The sequence below is a fragment of the Mesoplodon bidens genome (genome assembly GCF_964165515.1).
Source record: "Mesoplodon bidens genome assembly, chromosome: 1".
NCBI classification, from domain to species: domain Eukaryota; kingdom Metazoa; phylum Chordata; class Mammalia; order Artiodactyla; family Ziphiidae; genus Mesoplodon; species Mesoplodon bidens.
This window is the reverse complement of record NC_138176.1, coordinates 10,287,923-10,306,148: the sequence shown is the minus strand read 5'-3', so window position 1 is coordinate 10,306,148 and position 18,226 is coordinate 10,287,923. Positions and strand designations below refer to the sequence as shown.

General features: G+C 39.0%; 1 protein-coding gene across 6 annotated transcripts in view; it reads right to left on the bottom strand.

The window, feature by feature from the left end:
• The window catches only part of ATE1 (arginyltransferase 1), a 163,849-nt gene that overhangs the window by 66,897 nt on the left and 78,726 nt on the right, over positions 1 to 18,226 (bottom strand). For all 6 annotated transcript variants that reach the window (XM_081221003.1, XM_081221005.1, XM_081221004.1 and 3 more), the window contains one exon: positions 17,184 to 17,283. In XM_081221003.1, the coding sequence (XP_081077129.1) occupies positions 17,184 to 17,283 (100 nt within the window). The remainder of the gene's footprint in view (positions 1 to 17,183; positions 17,284 to 18,226) is intronic.

Genomic DNA, 18,226 nt, shown 5'->3' with positions numbered 1-18,226 from the left:
CTCATGCAGCTCAATGTTAAAAAAAAAAAAAAAAAAAAAACCAATCAAAAAATGTGCAGAAGACCTAAACAGACATTTCTCCAAAGAAGAAAAACAGATGGCCAAGAAGCACATGAGAAGCTGCTCAACATCACTAATTATTAGAGAAATGTAAATCAAAACTACAGTGAGTTATCACCTCCCAGCAGTCAGAATGGGCATCATCAGACAATCTACAAACAACAAATGCTGGAGAGGGTATGGAGAAAAGGGAACCCCTCTTGCACTGTTGGTGGGAATGTAGATTGACACAGCCACTACAGACGTTCCTTAAAAAACTAAAAATAGAATTACCATATGACCCAGCAATACCATTACTGGGCATATACCCAGAGAAAACCATAATTCAAAAAGACACCCCCCCAATGTTCATAGCAGCACTATTTACAATAGCCAGGTCATGGAAGCAACCTAAATGCCCATCGACCGATGAATGGCTAAAGAAGATGTGGTACATATATACAATGGAATATTACTCAGGCATAAAAAGGAACGAAATTGGGTCATCTGTAGAGACATGGATGGATCCAGAGGCTGTCATACAGAGTGACGTAAGTTAGAAAGAGAAAAACAAATACCGTATATTAACGTATATATGTGAAACCTAGAAAAATGTTACAGATGAACTGGTTTGCAGGGCAGAAATGAGACACAGATGTAGAGAATAAACGTATGGACACCAATGGGGGAAAGCGGGGGTGGGGGACATGAATTGGGAGATTGGGATTGACATGTATACACTGATGTGTATAAAATGGATAACTAGTAAGAACCTGCTGTATAAAAAAAATCATAAAAGAAAATTAAGGGACTTCCATGTGGCACAGGAACTACGAATTTGCCTGCCAAGGCAGGGGACACGGGTTCCAGCCCTGGTCCAGGAAGATCCCACATGCCGCAGAGCAACTAAGCCCGTGCTCCACAACTACTGAGCCTGCGCTCTACAGCCCACAAGCCACAACTACTAAGGCCCACACGCCTAGAGCCCATGCTCCGTAACAAGAGAAGCCACCGCAGTGAGAAGCCCACAGACCACAACGAAGAGTAGCCTCCGCTCGCCGCAGCTAGAGAAAAGCCCGCGTGCAGCAACGAAGACCCAACGCAGCCAAAAATAAATAAATAAATTAATTAATTAAAAAGAAAGAAAGAAAGAAAAGAAAGAAAATGAGGGCAGAAATATTACCCACATAGGGTCAGGCTCCAGAGAATTCCAGGCTATCCAAGGAAAGGAGGAAAGCCAGGCTAGAGGAAGGCCTCGTGGATAACAGATTATAATTAAGAGCTGGCAAGTAGGTCTAACAAGAGGTTATCTATGCACCCTCAGCAGCAGGAGACCCCAATCTGTATTTTCATCTGCTATTTGCTGTCTCTGCTCCTGCTCCCCCTACCATCTCACCGCTCTCTCACCTTGCTATCGTTTGATTCTCAGACCCCTCTGAAAACCAAAGAAATCCATGAACTCTATTCTCAAGATAAATGTCCATGTGTACAAAAGTTTGCCTACAATTCAAACTTCATGGGCCTGTGTTTATGAAGCCCTAATCCAACTCTGAGCTTGTGTAACTGTTCTCCAGGTGCCTCTGTACGACTGCCCCCACTAACTGCTGATCCTCCCTATAGTGTTAACCCAAACTTCTTTAAAAGACAGGATCTGAATGGTTTGGTCATCCACCATGCAGTGGGCAAAGCTTTTATGTCAAGCCTTAATACTAATCTACCCTAGATTGACCACCTTTGGGTCAGGCACCCATGCCTAGTTCAATTCATGGCAATTAAGATGGGGGGGGGGGTCACATGGAACTAAGCATGGTGACCTAAACTCGAAGGCTGCATTTCCTTTAGCAGAGACTATAGGAACAGCACTTTCCCTCATTAAAGTATGGGCATGGCAGACATCTGATTGCAATGAACTTCTCTGCATAGGACAAACATAACAGAAAAAATGGGGGGCAAAGGTATGTCTAAAGGCAGACTGTGAGGAATCAGGAAGGAAAGGGAAGACCTGAAGACCAAGCAAAGAAAGGTGGATCTAAGAGAACCACGTGAGAAGCTACAGATTTCCTAGCAAAACAATTCTCACACAATGTAAATCATCCTTGAACAATTCCATTGGTTGAGGCTGAACACAGGCTGGAAGAGAGGGAGGTGATGACGGGGAAGGTCCTCTAGCAGTGGACACTGGGCTTCCTCTGCTTCTCGGTGTTGTCACTGTCACCTTTCTGCTGTATATCCAAGATAATCATGCTCCTCAAGGTTGCTTTCCTGTAGCTAACGCCACAAACTTAGACAATAAGGCTTCTGAGAGAAAGTGTCAAGCATAAAAATCTTACAGTTGCCTGTTTTTACAGAATGAAGATATAAGAACCAAGAGAACATGTATAAATTTAAGAAGGAAAGAAGACCTGAGCTGTGATGGGGAGTCCTAGAGTGGGGGAAGGGTGAGAACTGGTTTCATTCTCATAACGACATCAAGGTAGAATACTAGGCAAGAAAAACAATAAACACACGTGCATGTGCTTCTCTAAAACAGCTTAGTTCCAACCATGCTAGGCGGCAGCACATGAGCAAGGGATGTGCCGAACATCCCTGTGCCAGCAAAGCCAAAAGGACTATGACTGCCCATCCTAAAATGTATACGCCAACACTGTGCTCTTTGTACTAAGAAAGATGAACTGAATTTCGCTGCAAGAGTAATTCAATTCACTTGGTTATTATGAGCTGCCAAGTTTCTTTCTATTTCTACAAAGCAAGGAAAACAGAATCCTTTATAATACTAAAGACAGACCCTATCATGCACATCAGAACTAAAAAAACAAAGCATCACAGTTTGGAAATTTTAACCTTATTTGTTGTTTCTGCTGCTCCTTCTAAGAGACCTCAAATTTGCTAGATATATCTCATTGTAGAAAAACATTAAACTACCTTTAAGCTGACATGAAGGCCACACATAAGCCCCCAAAGAAAATTTAAGACAGTCCTGGGGTCATCAATAAGTTTATGGCTGCACAGGGTCATGAATTAGACATGAGAAACTTCTCTCTGGTGTGTCATACAGGATAGTTTATTTCAAGATTGTTATGGTGAGCCCCAAATTAATCTTTCTGGCAGTTCCTTTTTGACAACAGTCGTCAAATTACCTGCGGTAACTCAGCAACTGTAAAGCCCTACAGATGTCAATGGCAAGCAGGTAACCCTTTAAAACAAGGTTTCTCAAGCATTAGCACTACTGACATTTTGAGCCAGAGAATTCTTTGTTGCTGGGGACTGTGTATTGCAGAATGTTTAGCAGCATCCCTGGCCTCTACAGACTAGATGCCAGTAACATACAAACCCCTCCCCCACTGCCGCAGTTGTGATGATCAAAAGGGACTCCAGAAATGGGATGGGGTGGTGGTGATAGGGGCAAAATTGTCCCTGATAGAGAACCACTACTTTAGGATAAGTGGAAACAGGAACTCAGCGTGAGAAGCCCCTTCATTGCCTCACCACAGGCAATTTTAGGTCATGAAACGAATTAATGTTAATTAAAATAGTATTTAGGTTATACATTTACATTACACAATTATCAAAATTTATAATTATACTCCCTAGAAAAATATTATTTATACTGTATTCTGCTATTTCAAGGATTTTACAGATAATTAACTTTATTCAACTAGATATATTTCTAAATCAACCTATTTAAAAATAAACCTTTAATTCAAATATAAACCACATTTACATAGCACTATCATTTCAGAATTACAAATGTTCTAAATTATTTGCAATGCTTTTTCAATTTGAAGAAAAAAGCAAATGCAAGAGTATCTTCACTGTTCATCTGACAATTCAAATATAACAAATTTCTCATTACTCTAAAAGTAAACATTTTAATAACTTATATGTGATTAATATTGCCAAAAATATAAAAAGATCTATCCTGTAGAAATGCCAAATGATGCCATTTTATTTGGCATAGATATGCACTTTCCCTCTAACCAATAATCAAATTATTCATTATTCTTATATCTCCATCCAGCCATTCAAAGATTTATTGAACATTTACTATAAATCAGGGATTGCTGCTACAATAAGTAATAAATGAGCTCAAACTTCATCTTTCAAGAAGCTTAGATTCTAAAGAGACAAACAGGAAAAGAGAGTGCAGAAATGTCAGATATCAACATGTAAGCTGCAATGGAAACATATACATAGGAGGGTCAGGCAGGCTTTCAGAGCGGAAGCAAACCTGAGATGAATCTTGCAAGGTGAAAAGGAATAAAGGGAAGATATAATTTTTAGAGCATGATACAGAAGCCAGGAGCCATAGCAGAAAAGGGTTAATAATTTGGGCTACATAAAAAATTAAAACTTCTGTATGATTACACAAATATACACACCATAAACAATAATAAAGGCAAACGACAAAATGGAATGTGATCAGCAAATGCTAAATATGTGATATTACAACTGCTAATAAAGAGCTCTTCATTATGTTTTAATCATTCTCGGGACTTCCCTGGTGGCGCAGTGGTTGAGGGTCTGCCTGCTAATGCGGGGGACGCGGGTTCGAGCCCTGGTCTGGGAGGATCCCACATGCCGCGGAGCAACTAGGCCCGTGAGCCACGACTACTGAGCCTGCGCGTCTAGAGCCTGTGCTCCGCAACGAGGGGCCGCGATAGTGAGAGGCCCGCGCACCGCGATGAAGAGTGGCCCCCGCTTGCCACAACTAGAGAAAGCCCTCGCACAGTAAACGAAGACGCAACACAGCAAAAATAAATAAATAAATAAATAAATAATCATTCTCTTAACTGAATTTCCACAAAACATATCATCTTATTTAAATTAAAGAGGTTCTCCACGGCTTTTATTTTTTGAAGTTATTTGGAAGAAACGTACAAGAGCAAGTGATTTATCTGCACATCATTCAGTACTTAAATCAAGCATTCCCAGTAGAACAGACTGACCAATGTAATTCTCAAGTTAAGTGAGGAATTTGTTCATTTAATGGAATCAATGCTAAGTCTGAAAAAGGGGAAGCTGGGACATTTTGCCGTAACACAAATATAATGACACAGAAATCATTTAATTGACATATTTATTAAACTAGTATATGCAGGGAAGTACCCTTAAGAAACTGAAAGTAATTATACAGCTGGGAAAAAAAAATTCAGTCTTAACCTCTAGCTCAACCATACCCCAAAATCTATTTCAGATAGATTACTGAATTGTGAAAGGTAAAAGTATAAAATTCTCAGAAGAAAATATAAGAAAACATTTCCATGGCCATGGGTGGGCAGATTTTCCTTGAACAAGGCACAAAAGCAATAAAGATAAACTGGACTTCATGAAAATCAGAAACTTCTGCTCATCAAAGGATATCGTTAAGAGAAAGAAAAGGTAAGCAGTGAGTGGAAGAAGATATTTATAAAATATTTATGCAACACAGAATTTTACCCACAATATATAAAGAACTTCTGCAAATAACAGACACAGACAGCCCAGGAGATAAATGGGCAAAAGACCAGAACAGACACTTTACACTTGGCCAACAGACAAATGACAAGGTGCTCAACATGGTCAGTCAACAGCAAAATGCAAATTAAACCCACAACGCACCATCCTTGCTAGACACCTATCAGGAGGTCTGCTGCTAGTGGCAGTGTAAATTAGTATAATCACTTACAAAAATGTTGGGCAGTATGAAGTAAATCTAACATTCCCACAACATATAATCTGGTAATTCCACACCTAGGTCTATACACGACTCAGAAATGCACACATATGTTCACCAAAAGACACGTATGAAATGCTCACAGTCGCACTTATACTAGCCAAAACCTAGAAACAGTCCATCCACAGTAGAATGGGCAGACAGGCAATGAGAATGAACCATCCATGTACACAGAAGCATGCGGGTAAATCTTACAGATGTACTGCTGAGTGAAACCAGTCAGTCACAAGATAAAATACACTAAGTGATTCCATTTTATGAAGGGTTAAAACAGGCATGATTAGTCTTTCATGGACATCTGTGGGTGTGGGATAACAATCAAGGCGGCATGAAAGAGGGCTGTGAGGGCTGGAGTGTTCTGCTGCTTGATCTGGGTGCTGGCTGCACAGGTGTAGTCACCTTGTGACCATGTGTCAAGCTGTACGCTTAAGAACGGTACATTTTTCTGTATACACATCACACTTTGATAAGAAGTTTACTTAAAAAAAGAAACAACTACAGAGAGGAAATTCACAGAAGATATAAACTGTACTACTGAAATGGGACTCTTAAATGTTCCCTAAGCCCAGTGTCTCAATGAGAGCGGCCTGCACAGAAGGCCAGCTCCCTGCACAGTTTTCACTGACTTTCCTCCACTTCCCGGCTTTAACCATGAAGATGGATGCCTGCCTTCCACATGTCATGCGCATCAATAAGCTCACTGAGCACCTTCTATGTGCCAATGAATTTGCCGGGCCCTGGGGACAGTGACAGGTAAGACACGGTTGCTCAAGGAACTGACAAGCAGGGACCACGTGTGATCATCTTCCTCCTGCCCTGGCACCTAGCGTGATGTTTTGTACAGAGTGGGCCTTCCATCAGCAATGACTGATCAGCACAGCTACAACAGCAGAGCGCAAGGGGAGCTACAGATGAAGCACTAAGGAAAGGACCAGAGTTCACAGAACTGGAGAGGCCAGCTCCAGCTTCCGTACAGGGGGAGTGCAATGGGCGGGGGCCGAAGTGGGAGACACCGAGAACGGTGCACTGCAGAGCGGTGCACACGCTGGGGCTGGACGTGCACACGCAGGGATGAGTGAGATCCCTTTCAGATGGGAGGGGCTCAGGCTCAGGCGGGGAGGAAGGGCAGTTCAGAGGTACATAAAACAATGCCTGGCAGTCAGCGAACGGGGCTGTGTAAAGGAGGACAGCAAACTTTCATCTTCAGTAGGTCAGGGCAGAGCTTGGATCTGAGTATTTTTCAAAAGCTCCAAAGGTGACTGAGGTTTTTCAAAGGTTAGGAATCACATTCTACACCAAGCCTTCCATTTCCTTGTGGAAACATACATGAGGAGAAGAATGGGAAAAATAAGGGATTGATTAAATATGCTCTTATTCCCCAGTAAACATTTACTTTTACTTAATGTGCAAGTATTTTAGGTTTCTCCAATACAAAAAGTTATATATACCTCATCATAAATCTGATAAACAATGCCATTTATATGAATTTCAATTTTTCAAACTCTCCTTCATGTTGCTAAAATTAAAATGTGAGTTAATGCAAACTCTGGGCAAGAACCCTACTGAGCTTTAATTTTCTCATCTGTAATGAGAAGCTTAGAACACATGACCCACTTGTGACTCTGATGTGGCAAAATTCCACATGTGACAATTTTAAGAAGAAGAATATGTGATGAGCATGTTATTCTTTTACCTCCCACTGCCTGCAGGAGGCATCAAAAATCCCTTACTACAATTATTCTGTGGCAATTTTTTCTACTGACCATGTCTAATTCACTGGTCACTTATTTTAACATCAAGAAAAATAGATGCTGAATCAAAAACTCGAGTGTTTTGTTCTGTACTGTGGGTAACTGATGAGATTATCTGTATTTCTTTCAAACCAGCAGTAGCAAAGTCACTACCACATGTACCCAAAAGCACCATCCTGGGTTGCAAGACTGTAGTAAAATAACATTGGCTAATTTGTCTAGTCAGGAAACTTTGAAAAGCTTGGGAGCCCAGGGATTTCAGTAGCACAGGATTTTGCAGATGCAGCTCTGTGAACCCCAATTTTGGGGGGGAGGTGCTTTTGTAACAGTAATGCCAACTACCTTCTTTCAGGGAAACTCCTGCAGAATTCCAGAGGGGCGGTTTGACCACAATCAAGCTGAGGCATTGAGTTTAAGAATGATTAATCACAGATGAATTAGCCTTTTGTTCCTTTTCTGACATTTCTAAACCCTTTCTGATGTTTCAGCTATCTGATGTCTGGCCATGTCATGATACCAAAGCAGACGGCCTGGATCACTGTTTACTTTGGCCTGCATACAAGTCTGGATAAAGAGCTCAGTCAAAACACCTCCTTCAGATCACAGAATGGCCTTACAGCACCAGTCTGAGAGACAACACGAAGAAGAAATTTTAAAAATTATTCCTAACCCCGTTTCTCTATACTCCAATTTTCACTTTGAAAGGAAACTGAACAGTTTCGAAATGTATGAGAAGGTGTCAAAATAGAGATATAAACTAAGCTTTACATGCAGATATTAAACATTTTGAAAGCACAGGAAAATTCATTTTTAAAAAAGCTTTAGAAAACTAAATATACATAAAGCCATAGCTGAATTTTTTATGTATATATAATAATGATACATATATATATAACATGTATATAAACTATATATAAAATAAATAAATATAAACCAACAGCTCGGTTTTTAAAAATACTGGTTTTTAAGCAGCATTTTAAAAAACAGACCTGCCCAGATGTTCGCCCTCTGCAGCGCCATGTGCCCCAGAAGCGCCTCCACCCCATCCCCAATCACAGCTGCCCTAGCTCCACTCCCCTTGCTAGCCACTGACTCAGGAACGGAAAAGAGGCACAACTCTGACAATGAAATGAGTGAACAAGGCTAGGAGGCTTCCTGGTAAGGTTTTTCTTGACCTAAAAAAAAAAGACAGCAATCAGTTCACACACATTAGGATAGCTGCTGTCAAAACAAATGAACAAAACAACAGAACATAACAAGATTTGGCGAACGTAATGGTACAGCTGTTACGAAAAACAGTATGGTGGTTCCTCAGAAAATTACACAAATATTACCGTATGATCCAGCAATTCTACTTCTGGGTATATATACAAAAGAACTGAAAGCAGAGCCCTGAGCAGCTGTCTGTACGGCCGTATTCACAGAAGCATGAGTCCCAACAGCCAAAAGCTGGCAGCAACTCAAGTGTCCATGAAAGGATGAATGCATAAACAAAATGTGGCACAGACACACAACCAAGTATTACTCAGCCTTAAAAAGGAATGAAATTCTGACACCTGCTACTACATTGATGAACCTTGAGGACATTATGCTAAGTGAAATAAGCCAGCCACCAAACGAAAGACTCCGTACCATTCCACTTATATGAGGTCCCTAGAGCAGTCAAATTCAGAGAGACGGAAAGTACGATGGTGGTTGCCAGGGACTGGGGGGAGAGGGGAATGGGGAATTATTGCCTAATGGGGTCAGAGCGTCAGTTCTGCAAGATGAACGGAGTTCTGGAGATACACGGTGGTGATGGTTGCACAGCAACGTGAATGTACTTAATTAACACTTCTGAACTGTGCACTTAAAAATGGTTAAGATAAATTCTGTCATGTACATTTTATCACAATTAAAAGTAATATTTTTTAAAAAAGAGACACAGGAGACAATATTATACTTTTCTGATTCTAGCTACTGCTGATGGCTTGTGACGCCTGAAGGCCAGCAACCACCTTGGAACTGTGAGAGGAGCAGACCAAGAGGACAAGCATCCACTGAGGACGTCAGCCAGGAAACCATACTACCTGCTCCCGCTTCAGCAGGAGGGCTTCTCCAAGTAGAAACTCTCCCAAGTTGAAAATATAATTTCCATTCATTTCAGCCAGTTCCTGGGTCCACGAATCAGTACTGATTTAGGCCAAACAGTACCAAGTCCCATTAAAATGGTCACAATTATGGTTAACAGTTAAAGTGAGCAATGACAACACAACAAGTCAAGACAACTTCTTTTCATAATGACTCTGTTTTCTAGCTCATTAAATTCCTCTGTGACTACCCTTTGCTTTAATCTAAGACTATGGCCACAGAGAAAACCTAGCTGACTGTACTGTTTATATAAATCAACCTTTATTTAAAACACACACACACACACACAGAACAGTAAAACCAAAATAATTCGGTAAAAATGCATTTTAGGGAATATGATGCACAAGAATATAACTGCTATTACCTAGCAAACCGCTAGGAGGCTCTACGGAAAACACATGCCATCTAAGAAACTATGAAAATGACCACATGGTGATTTTCATCTTGCAGTGCTCAACATTAGCAAGACAAGCAAAATCAAAATGTGTCATTACATTAACAAATGCCTCGTAGGCCCAAGCCTGGGTATTAAATAAAATGCTGTATAAAGATGAATTCTCGTAAGCCAAGTGGGCACATCTTTAGGTATGACCACACATGCAAGTTAAGTAACTTTGCCGAAACTCTCTCACACTGAGCTGTCAGCAACTTCACAGATCAGCTCAGCTCAATTCAGGAAATGAGTCTGCACAGCTCAACACAGAATGATTTCCATCTACGTGGAAATCTACAACTGTATCTAGTGATTTCCATCCTACAGCATGTGTTTCAGTCATCTGTTGGTGAGTTAACAAACCACCCCAAAACTTAGAGGCTTAAAAAAACAACAATTAACTATTCCTCATGATTCTGTGGGTTGGCTACAGCTCAGCTAGGTGGTTCTTCTGCCCATCTCTCTTAGGCTCAATCATACAGCTGCTTTCAGCTTGTTGCCTGGCTGGGGCTGAAACATCCAAGATGGCCTAAGGCCTCCCAAGTGGCCTCTCATGCCAGCAGGGTAGTCAACCTTTTACATGATGACTGGCTTCAAAGACAAAGGAAGCAAAAGCTATCTGCCCTCTTAAGGCTTGGGCCTGTCTGAAGTCTCAGACATACTTTTACAGTATCCTATTAGTCAGCGCAAGTCACAAGGCCAGTCCAATCTATGTTGAGGGAAACAGAATATACCTCTGATGGACAGAGCAGCACACACAGAGTACAGGGTAAGAGGAATTAATGATGGAAAGCTCTGGGAATCATCTATCAAATGATGGTCCTTCCTACACATAGACTCTTCATTTCAACATGTCTTCATGACAGTTCATTACTCAATAAAAGAGTTTGTATATTTCAAACCTGTTAATTAATTTACTCTACATTATAAATGCATTATATGGTGTTTATGATTTCTTTTCTTCTGCTAACTTTGGGGTTTTTTGGTTCTTCTTTCTCTAATTGCTCTAGGTGTAAGGTTAGGTTGTTTATTTGAGATATTTCTTGTTCCTTGAGGTAGGACTGTATTGCTATAAACTTCCCTCTTAGAACTGCTTTTGCTGCATCCCATAGGTTTTGGGTCATCATGTTTTCATAGTCATTTGTTTCTAGCTATTTTTTGATTTCCTCTTTCATTTCTTCAGTGATCTCTTGGTTATTTAGTAGTGTATTGTTTGTATTTTTTACAGTTTTTTTCCTGTAATTGATATCTAGTCTCATAGCGTTGTGGTCAGAAAAGATACTTGATACGATTTCAATTTTCTTAAATTTACCAAGGCTTAATTTGTGACCCAAGATATGATCTATCCTGGAGAATGTTCCTTGAGGACTTGAGAAGAAAGTGTGTTCTGTTGTTTTTGGATGGAATGTCCTATAAACATCAATTAAGTCCATCTTGTTTAATGTATCATTTAAAGCTGTGTTTCCTTATTTATTTTCATTTTGGATGATCTGTCCAATGGTGAAAATGGGGACTTAAAGTCCCCTACTATGATTGTGTTACTGTCGATTTCCCCTTTTATGGCTGTTAACATTTGCCTTATGTATTGAGGTGCTCCTATGTTGGGTGCATAAATATTCACAACTGCTATATCTTCTTCTTGGATTGATCCTTTGATCATTATGAAGAGTCACGTACCACAATGTTCACTGCAGCTCTATCTACAATAGCCAGGACATGGAAGAAAAACTAAGTGTCCATCGACAGATGAATGGATAAAGAAGGTGTAGCACATATATACAATGGAATATTACTCAGCCATAAAAAGAAATGAACTTGAGTTATTTGTAGTGAGGTGGACGGACCTAGAGACTGTCATACAGAGTGAAGTTAAGTTAGAAAGAGAAAAACAAATACCGTATGCTAACGTATATATATGGAATCTAAAAAAAAAAAAAAATGGTTCTGAAGAACCTAGGGGCTGGACAGGAATAAAGATGCAGACGCAGAGAATGGACTTGAGGACACGGGGAGGGGGAAGGGTAAGCTGGGACAAAGTGAGAGAGTGGCATGGACATATATACACTACCAAATGCAAAATAGATAGCTAGTGGGAAGCAGTCGCATAGTACAGGGAGATAAGCTCGGTGCTTTGTGACCACCTAGAGGGGTGGGATAGGGAGGGTGGGAGGGAGACGCAAGAGGGAGGAGATATGGGGATATATGTATACGTACAGCTGATTCACTCTGTTATACAGCAGAAACTAACACACCATCGTAAAGCAATTATACTCCAATAAAGATGTTAAAAAAACTTTACTATATAGTGAAGATTATAACTTAATATGTCTAAATCTACACCAGAAAACCCAAATGAAACACTGTCCTAGTTACAGGTACAGTCACTTGGTGCCACTTTATGCACTGGATTACAATCATGTACCCCCTCGGATGTAACCTCCATTAGGGCAGAGCCCATATCTATCCTGCTTACAACCGTATTCCCAGTGTCTAGTGCATACCAGGTACCTAAGAGACTGCTCTTTCTTAGTTATTAAAAATATTCCTATTTTAAAATATATTCTTTCTTTCTTTAATATCAGATAAAAATACCCTTTTGTAGATTTTTCCATTGTATATTTTACAATATGGCAAAAATATATCATTACTAATGCTTGAAACACTTAGTTATGCACTAAGAAAGAAGATATAATTTTAGCTATTTTATTGTATTTATATGCTAAATTTACCCATTCAATCTTGAAAATGAGAAAAATTTTAATAGTGTACAATTCACTTTCTGTGAGCTATCTTTTATTGGTCTCTAGCTCTAGCCCTTCAACTTGAAATGAGAAACATTCACGCTTGGACCAATATCCATCTTATAATTCCAAACGGCACATTTTCCAGTTGAAAATTCCCATGTTTAAAAGCAGTTGTGTTATTCCCCCAAAACTGAGCGTTCTCATTTGCTCACAATATAATAAAATATCCTTAATTGAAATGAAAATATCTTTACTCTTCAGTTACCTAAAATGACGTATCTTCAATCATGATGTAATGAAAACAATTTTCTTAAACTAACAATACAAAAATTAAGAACAACATGTTCTTGAAGACCCAAAAGTATTCAAACCACCATGCCAGGAAAATGCTGGCTTTACAAAATTAACTTAATATTCAAATATTTTATCATTCTTATCTCACGAATATTTACAAAGTCACTAAATATAGTACAGATTTTCAGAACTGTCTTTCCCAAGAAGATATAATGTGACTATGATATAATATATTGGGAAATTTTTAAAGTTTTGTTTAAACGATTAGTGAGTATTCCCCTCCACCTACCTTTTCCACTCTGGGCTGCAACCTAGTTTTACAGGTTTTAATAGTGTTTCCAAATTCCCAACAGATATTAAATTTGGGGGATTTGGAAATGAGAAGGTAGGATTCCTGAAAACGTAAGTTATTCCTAAAATACTTCCAATATTCTTCATATTCTTTACCCATTAGTATGAGTAATTAAAGATTGTTTAATAAGAAATATCATTTTAAGTAATACAGGCATACCCCGTTTTGTTGTACTTTGCTTTACTGCGTTTTGCAGATGTTGCGTTTTTTATAATTGAATGTTTGTGGCAACCCCGAGTCAAAAGCAAGTCCATCAGCACTGCTTTCCAACAGCATTTGCTCACTTTGTGTCTCTGTGTCACATTTTGCTATTTCCACCAGTGAAAAGATTACAACTTGATGAAGGCTCAGATGATGGTTAGAATTTTTTCACAATAAAATATATATATATATATATATATATTTTGTGGTACGCGGGCCTCTCACTTTTGTGGCCTCTCCCGTTGCGGAGCACAGGCTCTGGACGCGCAGGCTCAGCGGCCATGGCTCACGGGCCCAGCCGCTCCACGGCATGTGGCATCCTCCCTGACCGGGGCACAAACCCGTGTCCCCTGCATCGGCAGGCGGACTCTCAACCACTCCGCCACCAGGGGAGCCCAATAAAATATTTTTTAGTTAAGGTATGTACACTGTATTTTTAGACATAATGCTATTGTATGCTTAATAGACTACAGTACAGTGTAAATATAACTTTTATGTGTACTGGGAAATCAAAAAATTCATGTGACTTGCTTTATTGCAATATTCGCTTTATTGTGGTGGTCTGGAACTAAACCCGCAATATCTCTGAGGTGTGCCTGTATTTACGAAGAACTTTAGCCTACAAAGAATATTACAACACTGGAAACTGCCAGCAAACATTATTAGGTACTATTTCTAATAACCTAACATTTGGGTCTCTTACCATGCTAAGAGCACTACACAGAACCACAAATTAAAATTACCAGTTTATGATCTTATTTTGCTTCTAAGTTATTCCTCGAAACACCATTAATATACTTTATATATAAAGTGAATAATATTTATTATATTTACATTGTTATGTACCTTGTAAACAGCAGATAGGGCCACAAAACACATAACACGGCTACAGCTACAAAGAAGACCGACTAATTGAAGGGTGACTGCCCTCCTCCTCCTCTTTTATATGAATACGCATGGCACTGTCACCTATTCATTCTTATTTAAATGCTCCTTCTCCATGAAATGTGCTTCCCTGTCATACCTACTCTTTTTTGAGGCCTCTCTTCCCTTTTAATTAAACCCTTTCCTCTTCCATACCCTATGCAGCAAACCCCACTGCCTCCTAGGCCACTTACCAGACCACTGTATTGACCTGATTTTACGTAAAATACCCCCAATCTTCACCTATGTTACAAGTTTTAAGAAGATTCATGTGTAAATCTTTTCACATCTTCAGAGCTTAAAGCAGTGCTCTGAGTAGATCAGAGGTATTTGGTTACTGTTATTATGGTAGGCAGGATGTATGTAGTCTGTTCCTCTATACTGCTCTATACTTTCCAGAGCTTTTATAGTGGGCTACTAATGCTTGGAAAACATCAAAGAGTTTCATTAAAGAGAGTCATAAAATTTAACATCAAAAAAACCAAACAACCCAATTATAAAATGGGCAGAGGACCTGAACAGACATTTTTCCAAAGAAGACATACAGATGGTTAACAGGCATATGAAAAGCTGCTCAACATCACTAATCATCGGGTAAATGTAAATCAAAATTACAAGGAGATATCACCTCACACCTGTCAGAATGGCTATTATCAAAAAGACAACAAATAACAAGTGTTCACAAGGATGTAGAGAAAAGGGAACCCTCATGCACTACTGGTGGAAATGTAAATTGGTATAGCCACTATGGAAAACACTATGGAGGTTCCTCAAAAAATTGAAAATAGAACCACCATACAATCTAGCAATTCCACTTCTAAGTATTTTTCCAAAGAAAAACACCAATTCAAAAAGAGACACGCACCCCCTATGTTCACTGCAGCATTATGTACAATAGCCAAGATGTCAAAGCAACCTAAGTGCCCATCAATAGATGAATGGATAAAGAAGACAGGTGTGTATTGTGTGACACACACAATGGAATATTACTCAGCCATAAAAAAGGATTAGGGCTTCCCTGGTGGTGCAGTGGTTGAGAGTCCGCCTGCTGATGCAGGGGACACGGGTTCGTGCCCCGTTCTGGGAAGATCCCATGTGCCGCGGAGCGGCTGGGCCCGTGAGCCATGGCCGCTGAGCCTGCGCGTCTGGAGCCTGTGCTCCGCAACGGGAGAGGCCACAACAGTGAGAGGCCCGCATACCGCAAAAAAAAAAAAAAGAATTAAATCTTGCCATTTGTGACAACATAGACGGATCTAGAGGGTATTATGATAAGTGAAATAAGTCAGACACAGAGAGACAAATACCATATGATTTCATTTATAAGTGGAATCTAAAAAACAAAACAAATGAACAAACATAAAAAATTAAAAAAAAACAGACTCATAGATGCAGAGAACAAACTGGTGGTGCCAGAGGGGAGTGGGTGGGGAATGAGTGAAATAGGTGAGGGAGATTAAGAGGCACAAATTTCCAGTTACAAAATAAATGAGTTATGGGGATGAAATGCACAGCATTGGGAATATAGTCAATAATACTATGGGACTTCCCTGGTGGTCCAGTGGTTAACACTCTGCGCTTGCACTGCAGGGGGCGCAGGTTCGATCCCTGGTCGGGGAACTAAGATCCCACATGCCACGTGAGGCAGACAAAAATAAATTAATTAATTAATTAAAATTAAAAAAAATAAAATCAGGCCTGAAAATTAAAATAATAATAATATTGTAATAGCGTTATATGGTGACACATAATTACTAGACTTCTTGCTGTGATCATTTTGTAATGTACAGAAATGTCGAATCACCATATTGTACACCCAAAACCAATACAGTGTTGCAGGTCAATTATACTTCAATAATTAAAAAAACACAATAAAATAATAATAGAGAGAGTCATAAATGGTAAGACCTTTTGTTAAAAGGGAAATTCTGAAATATACTTAAATCTGACAATAATAAAATGAATTACAAAGTAAGAACAGTGGAGACTGTAGTTCTCATTACAGAAAGCTTCATTTCTGAGGCAGCAAACAGATTTCCTTAATTAACCCATTCAAACCCTTTCAAAACTCCAAATTCTGTGCTCTGAGACAAAAATCATATTAAAGATTCATTTTCCCATAATGAAAACCTTACAAACATTTGCAAATATTGTGCTATGGAAAATATCTTACTACTTACACCGAGCTCCAGCTTTTCTGGAGTGTGACTGTGTCCAAAGGAAACAAAGCTATAACTGAATGGAGGGAGAAGGACTGGAGGGGGGAGAGGGTGAGGATGCACCTCAGGAAGGTAGATTTCTTAATGGGTACTACTGTACTGCCCCAAGGAAGCAGGGCCCTACTGAAGTTCTAGAATAGCTGGGATATAGTCAGTGAATTCCTACAGATTAACCTATATTAAACAAATATTAAGTGCCTATTTTGTCAGGCACTGTTTTAGGCAATGAAGAAGCTAGATTCTATGAAAAGTTTAAGACACATTTAAAAATAATTCATGATTTACATAAAAATGTACAAGCATGTTAAACTAATGTGATGAGAAACTATGAAAGCACTAATTTTCATAACTTGAATCTATAGCAAACGTGTGAAAATCAACTTTACCTTATATTTCATCTTGGGACATGAATGAATGTAGAAACCCATATAGTAATAGCTGAGTTGAGGTGTTTTCTCATGAAGCTGCCTAGTAAAAGTAATTTCTCTGCCAAAAGAAGAATAAAGATCAAGGTACAGTTAAATTTAGTTCCAAAATTCAAAGTACTGTACAATTTGGTAACACATATTTGATAAAATCTGACATTAAGCTATCAAAATAAAAATCCAAGTGTTGAAAGAAAAACAATTTTAAAAACACTTTAAGATGACTTTTACTAAAGAGACACCAAAGAAAAGTATATTATTTTAGCAAATGCACCGAAGTTCTGGTTTTACTCTTTATTGGGCATAGCAGTGTATCTAAAATTCAAAGAGCATAAAAGTACAAAGATCTATTTAATACAATTCCTTATTATTCATTATCACCTGGAGTTCTCAAAGACTGGATTTATCAGGTTAAAAACAGTACAACAAATTTTAGAAAGCTCAAAACCCAACAAATTTCAGGAAGAATACTACTATGACCATTTACATGCAAACACTTTCAACTATATATGACATATTACTCTCTATGTCCAGATACTACTTTAATATTTATTTTCTCTAAAACTAAAGAGGGGGGAAAAAACCATGCTATCTCACTGCCTTTTCTCTATTTGTTGGCACAGGCAAGGATTAATTGAAAAAAGAAGCTGTCAGCAATGCCTATGCTTGACGTGGTTTTAATTTGTATCCGGATAAATCTGGGCACAGAATTTCATCCTACTTGTCCAACTGAATGACCGCTTGTGTTCGAGAACTTTAAGCAAAGCTTCGGTACATTTCTAAAGTATGAGAAAAATTGTTTTGTTTTTATGTTTGTTTCTTGAAGGTTTTAATTTCCTTTTCTTTTTCTTTGTTTTTAGTAGCAATGGATGCTTGAAATCCAAGGAGAAATTTATTTTTTAAGGGAACAGTCTGTGCATTTTTTTTTTTTTTTTTTTTTTTTTTTGGTGGTACATGGGCCTCTCACTGTTGTGGCCTCTCCCGTTGTGGAGCACAGGCTCTGG